The sequence below is a fragment of the Antrostomus carolinensis genome, unplaced genomic scaffold (genome assembly GCF_000700745.2).
Source record: "Antrostomus carolinensis isolate BGI_N321 unplaced genomic scaffold, ASM70074v2 scaffold6908, whole genome shotgun sequence".
Classification (NCBI taxonomy): domain Eukaryota; kingdom Metazoa; phylum Chordata; class Aves; order Caprimulgiformes; family Caprimulgidae; genus Antrostomus; species Antrostomus carolinensis.
Window position 1 is genome coordinate 18,414 of NW_010333477.1, and position 7,098 is coordinate 25,511.

The 7,098-nt window shown below is 35.7% G+C and overlaps 1 protein-coding gene across 1 annotated transcript; it reads right to left on the reverse strand.

The window, feature by feature from the left end:
* Positions 1–3,667: 3,667 nt before the first annotated feature.
* On the reverse strand, positions 3,668–6,474 carry LOC104529516 (pulmonary surfactant-associated protein A). The gene is made up of 3 exons (XM_029086455.1): positions 6,324–6,474; positions 4,777–4,848; positions 3,668–4,044 (listed from the first exon to the last, which is right to left on the reverse strand). The coding sequence occupies exons 1-3, from the start codon at positions 6,472–6,474 to the stop codon at positions 3,668–3,670; spliced, it is 600 nt and encodes a 199-aa protein (XP_028942288.1).
* Positions 6,475–7,098: the final 624 nt, after the last annotated feature.

Consider the following 7,098-nt stretch of genomic DNA (forward strand, 5'->3'; position numbering starts at 1 on the left):
GGAGGCACTGGTCACAATTTATACTAGCTGAGGTAACCCTGCCAGCCTGTGTGACATCCTGCCAGTTACTGTGTTCACATAAGGTTGAATTTGAACTTAATTTTCCCAAGAATTGTGTGATTTTGTTTAAATAAAATTTCTACAAAAATCAGGAAGCCACAGAAAAGTACTTATTTGCTGTAATCAAAAGTTAATTACTTCACATATGGTAGAGATTGACAGGAGCCGGGGAGAGGTTTTTGAGTGTTCAAGATTGCTAATAGTATTTCTAAGCTAGAACACTTAATTAAATCATACATTTATAAAAGAGGATATCAGTCTAGACCACAGAGATTTATCTCTGAAATCAATATCCATCATTTTATGGCCAGACAAAACTCCCATTCTTAAATATACTGTAATAACAATTATATTAAATTTCTCTTATATGACATGCAATCCATTTGCTCCAAAAGGGACCAAATTTTTATGACCTTTTAACTTGTACTAAGATATAAATTGTCAAAATTAATAATTTGAATTATTAATATGCAAAATATTAATTTTATAGCATTTGAGAAGTTATTTTCTGAATTAAAGATCTTACTGTTAGATACTTTTTCTGTAACAACTCAGAAAAAAAGACTAACTTGGATTTTTCCTGGTCTGGTCACTATACAACAGGGATTATTTTTGCTCATTGCATTTTTAAGGAAAGATTTTATCAAATTATTTATCTTATAATAACAGAACAAAGGAACAATTTATTCTGTTTCTTCTTGTACCTGACCTTTCTGCCCATTTAAAAAAAGAAATCATTAATACATAAATGCAGAATTTGGATCTTTCACAAAAAATAGACTGAAATGCTTATAAGTATTTTAAACAGCATTTGAGGGTTTAAATAGATAGGGTTATACACACACACACACACACACACACAAACCATCTAAAAGAACAAAATAAGGATTTCTGAATACTTTCCTGTTCCTCTGTGAAACTGCAAAGAATAATCAAGTAACATTCTACTGAGTATGTACCTTCATCAGGATTTTAATTACCACATATGAATCCCATGAGATACAAATGCATTCCAAGGCTGTTTATAGAATATAGCTTTTATTAGGGAATTTTTCCACACATAATGGTTGACACTGGACTTTCCCCCCCTACCCCCTCTGAAGTTCATCAAAGTTAGGAGATAAAAGCCCATGCAAAAGAATGCAGACATAGTTTTTTATAAAGAAGGCAGATGTCTCCTTGCTATCTTCAGTTTTATATATGAGATATTGTCAAGACTTTGGACACAAAACAAGGAGGGCTGCTTCAGAATGATACAAGGGGAAGGCTAGAGCATAGCAAGAGAAGAGCTGAGTATGGTCTAAGAACAATGTTATATAGAGATATTTCATGAAAATAACTGAGGAATTTAGTTCAATTACCTGAAATGTTACAGATCTCAGTGTGAACCATAGAGCAGAAAGTGCTGCCTAACTGTTTTTTGACTGGATCTGAGGACGTTTTCTTTTTAAGCAGCATGTGTGTAGTTTTTTTCTAATAGTAATGGCTTAAGCAGAAAGAAACTGAAAACTCGCTTACATGCTTTGCTTATTGATTTAATAAGAATTATCTTTTGACTGAAAAAATAATCTTATTTTTCTTAACTAGATAAAAAACCATCCAAGTGTCTTGAAGTCTAAATCCTTTTAGAGGTAGGTGATATACTGTATTAAGCCATTTGTAAGATTTTACACATTAATGATTTCAACAAGAGATTTGTATGGTAATTTTGTAAACACAAATGTGGGGGAAATAAATTGTTGATTAAGTAAAGGAATAGGATACTCCAAAACTGGGTGGAGACCTATGTACATGAATATGTGACTGGTTCAGATAATAAAAGAACATGTTATTAGAGTGATTTTTTTTTTTTTTCCTCTTTCCCCAATACTATGCCTTCTTTTGTCAGGTAATAATTTTGCTCTAACAAGGACTCTGTGTGGTCAAAAGACTAAAAACTTGCTAATGAGGTTTACTCATTAAAATACTAAAAATTAAAATGCAAGAGGTAGGAGTAGTTTTAAGTAAACCTTCAACTCTGTAGCAGATCTAGTGCAGCTGGTCAAACCTAAGCCTAGGAAAATTAAAAGGTATTAGTTTAGCCTTATTTATTTCTCAAAGTAACCTGAGAGACACTTTTTGTCATGGCATGTTCTATTCCCTTCCCATTTGAAATTTTTGGACGAAATGTTATCATGGTTATAGGTCTCAAAGAAAGCTATTTTTTAAAGCAGGTTCACACTTTGAAAACTATCCAACATAGTACTGGATGTGCTTTTCCCATTTTGAAGTCCCTGTCTATTGTCAGATCAGCTGGAGTGCTGTACGCAGTGCTGGACATGAATCCTCCACTGCCAGGAGTATCCCTTTGTCTTCTGCATCTGAAGATGTTAATGCTAAACCTTTCCAACTTGGTGGGGCTTGAAATGACCCTGTGAACAGATTCCATCTCTTCCTTAATGCAGGCTAGGAACAAGGGCCAACACTGCTTAGACTTATGTCCAGGTTCCTGTGGGCTCCCTGCATAGAGTCAAATATAGGGGAGAAGATGAAGTAAAAGTGTTTATGTATGTGTTTAACTCCAGTGCTTCATTTTTTTTCCCTTAGGTGGTGTTAAAATGATAATGGATGAATACAGGACTTCCTCCCTGAAAGGTAAATGTGTGAGAATTTGCTACTCATGGTACTTTACTAAGTTCCCACTGCTCAACAGCTACTCAAACTGAGAAACAGTGAAAATACTTTTGTGAAAAGACACTTCTTGATCCTAGTGGATTTGAGTCATGATCTGACTGTGGTTGCTTGGCATGACATCAGCAGAGAAACAGCTTGTGTTTCAGTTGATTGAACTTCCAATCTTACCTGCTCCCCCAAAATAGTATGTGGTTGTTCTGTGGTGTGGGAGAGGACAAGTGGCCTTCTAATACTGCAATGGTCATAGTTTTATGAGAGAGTGTGATGCTTTAGCAACAAAATGCATACTTTAGTATTTTATACACTGATTTCTACATCTACAGGGATCTAATGCAATGTTTATCTTAGTTTTTTATACAGAGTAACTTCTGAAATGAAGACAACTAGTTGTAAATGCTACTGTTAATATTTTTAAAAAGCAGAAGTTAAATATGGATGCTGAATGAAGCAGTGCATGCTTCAATATGACATAATACAAGCCCTATAATTCAAAGAGACATACAAAACCTGAGCCAAGAATTGATCCAGTGAAGCCAGCCTCTGTTCATCAGTTTTAAGGTAGAAACTATTAAATACTTGGAAATGCTTCCACTATGAAGCCATGGGCAATTTTAATTTCAGACTTTTCCAATATCCCAAGTCAAACCTTGGAATTTTTCTCTAAACTTCACAAAGGCACAGTGCACAGAGACAGTCAGCAATGAAAAATTACTTATGAGCAATTCCCAACCCTCCAAAAGAGACAAACACATCAGATTTGGTACATTTTAATTAAGGTAATCATCACCACATTTGACATTTTCTTAAGGCTAAAAAATACCATAGTATGATTAAGTCTAGATTTTCTGACATAGAATAATTGTAGAAATTGCCTAACATGAGAGACAGAATATTTCATTGTCTCCCTACTCTGAGGCAGCTGAAAGGCTGTTCTTTAAAATTCACAGATCGTGAGGCGATACTGATTGCATTTTTTGTCATTCCATCTTCCATCAGTGTATATTTCTACACATTTTTCTGTTCCTTTGCCATTAGGCTCGTATTGGTGCCAGTTAGTATAATTCAGAGGTTTGCCATTTATATACTCAAACCGATCTGAAGTCTCACCCTCTTTAATGCCCAAATAAGCGTATCGGTTATACTGTTTCACAATACTCAAAATAGCTTTATTCTCCTCCTCGTTTGTGGGAGCTGCAAGAGTCCCTCCGGCCTCTTCACAGGATTCCAGTGCAGATGCAAAATCAACTTCCTTCCCATTGCTGGCAAATATTTTCTCTCCTACTTCTTTTATTTTCCCATTCAAAGCAAGTACTAAAACATGAAAAGAAAAAGCCAAGTCAGCTCTTTAAATTTGCTATGGCATATTGATGAGAAAGAAATAAAGAGAAATCAAGAAATTAAGAGAAAATTAAAAGTGGTAAGAGGAACAGAGGAGTTAATAGACAACAAGAATGAGAGTAAAGGATGAAGAGAAATAAAGATCTTCAAAATTTTACCAATTCACTAGTTGTTCACTAAGTATTTTGTTATGCTGCTTGTGATGATCTGTCATAGTCTTCTCCAAGACAAGGATGCACCACTAACATTTGCTACACATACTATCAGCTCTATTATATTGTGTGTAGTCTCTAAAAAGGATCAATTTGCTTCAAATTTGAGCAAGTGAAACAGAGAAATTATAATTTTTGTGAATTCCTTCTCAGTACAAAATTATTTACCACCTTTAATCTGGTTGCTGATAGATAAAAATGCTAGCAATTTGGCATAAGGCTGAGGAGTTCCTATGAATCCATGTGGGAAGTGCAACATCATTTGGAATATTTTTTTTAATCAAATTTGAATAGATGCACATTAGTGTTCCTGAGAAAAATCTGCTTCTGCAGGGAAAATTAGTCCTGATTTCCCCTGCTTTGGATGAGTTTTGGGATGTAGTACCATTTTTAAGTGCGATTTCTTTCCTGCAAGTCATGATTCTAGTACTGATTTTGCCTGTTTCACTGAAAACTGATTGTGAGCTTAAAATGTAAAAATGTGAAAAATTACCTCCTTCAAGTCGGGAAAGTCGGTGTTTCAAATTCAATAAAACAAGTTGAGCGTCCAGAGACTCAAGTAGACCTACATAGATTAAAAAAAAATGTTATACAATCAAGAAAAACTAGGCTTTGCTAATAGGAACGATTCTTTGGATAAAACTAACTAGTACACAATGTTTGTTTGTTAAAAAAAATAATCTGGCATAAAATAAATATTTTCTCAGTATTTTTTTACACTTTTGTTAATCTATATTAAAGCAAACAAAAACCTCCAAACCTTTGAAATGCTGGTAATTTCCCTCTGCAGAGAAGAAAATATTTTTTCTAGGTTGAAGCCTTATGTTTCATGTGTCTGTGAAAGTGGATTTACCAAAGAGAATTTACTGCATTCTAATAATCATTAGTGAACAGGCACAAGGGAGACTTTGGGGAGGAAACAGTTCCTGTGGCACCATACTGTTTCTTTTTAGTCTGCTGGGTGGATATTTTGTGTTTTCACAGCAGGATCTTATTTTAATGGAAACCATAAACACTGGCATAGGAAAGTTTCTGCATAAATTGTGTGAAATACAGTCCATCCGGCACTGCTTGCTAAAAAAGGGAACTCAATGTAAAGGTAGATAGTTTTTTTTTTATTACAAATTTCCATGGTTAACAAAGGTCCTGCATGTAGAATAAAGTTACTAGTGTGCTCCCATTTTTAACAACTAAAACAAATGGGAATGTAGAAGCAAAAAATATCCCTCCTGCATCTCTCTCTCTCTGAGTTGCAATGCTACAATCACAGAATCACAGAATGTTGGGGGTTGGAAGGGACCTCGAAGGATCAGCTAGTCCAATCCCCCTGCTGGAGCAGGAACCTAAATGAGGTCACACAGGAAGGTGTCCAGTCGGGTCTTGAATGTCTCCAGAGACTGAGACTCCCCAACCTCCCTGGGCAGCCTGCAACTCTTACTGTACGTCACAGTTGGTAAAAACCAACATATTTGACCCAATAAAGAGAGTCCGTTTGACTGACAGAACATTACAAGGACATCAGCCTTTTTCACATGGTAGTCTAGTATCCCCTTTTTCTCCTTTCTCACCTTGCAGCCAAGGAAGACTATTTCTTCCAGGGGACCCCATCAGGCTTCTAGAGGGTCCTAGGAGACCTGGAAAACAGAAGCATAATTTTCTTTCCAGCTAATGCATATTCTGGATTAGCTGGAAAGCATATTCTGGGAATTTAAAAAATAGAACTTAATCTCAATCTGAAACATGTTAGATCTATGACAAATTTTGATAGTGCTTTAGCCTTGGTAATGGACCTGCAGAAAACATTTCTACATAGAAAGAAAATTTAAATATTGACAACCTGTTCATTTCCCTTCTTATCACGGAAAAAACAGGAGGCCTATTTTTTAGAAAAAAAATAAACAACTATTTCCGCCATTCAGTTTTCCCTCCTCTGCTTAGTGCAGCTGCCTCCTTGAGGGCACATGTCTTTCTGTGTTAACTCTCTTTATTAATGCAGCCTTCATGACAAGGATTTGTTGTGAAAAAGGGAAGTTTACTTACCTGGTAGACGTGACTGCCCTTTCAGACCATCTCTTCCAGGCAGTCCAGGGACACTAGGTAGCCTGGGAGTTCCTGGAAGTTTCTGCAGTGCATGGCAAGTCACTAGCAAAGCAGCTAGTGCTGTGAGCATGTAGGATGAGTAAAACAACATGATTCCTCAGGCCAGCTGCAAGAAAACCCACATATTTTTCAGGTAATGATTCTGTAAGAAATTGTAGGCATTGGTTTATATAATTGAGCACACTTTTCTTCCCTTCCCCCCCCAAATTTACTTTATATCCTTGTTTATGGTTTAAGTATAAGAGATTTCCCAGATTTATTTTGCTACCATTGCCTGGCTTATACAGAAAAGTGTTTCTATACAGATACAGATTGGTATGCTCATTACAGAATGTCAACTACACTCTTGGGAGTAGTGAAGAGAAATCATCCTTTTTGCTATCACTGACTATTTGTTGGATTACTCCTTGAGAAATGATGGGCTCAGATGTAACTGATCACACTTCAGTCATTAGTTTTCTGTAAGGGCTATAATCAGTCAATGAGACATAGATGCATATGCCATCAACCTGAAAGGCACAATCTGTTACAGTGGTTGTTGTGATGGTTTGGAGCTAGTTACCAATTTCTTTTAGTGTAGTTCTATTTAAGCACATTTATTTGAAATAAGCAGACTGATAGTGTTTTATACATGGGCTAAATTTTATAGCTCAATTGACATTTGTATCTTGTTTTGAACAAAATTATACAAGCTTAAAAAAATCAGAAGAAGAAA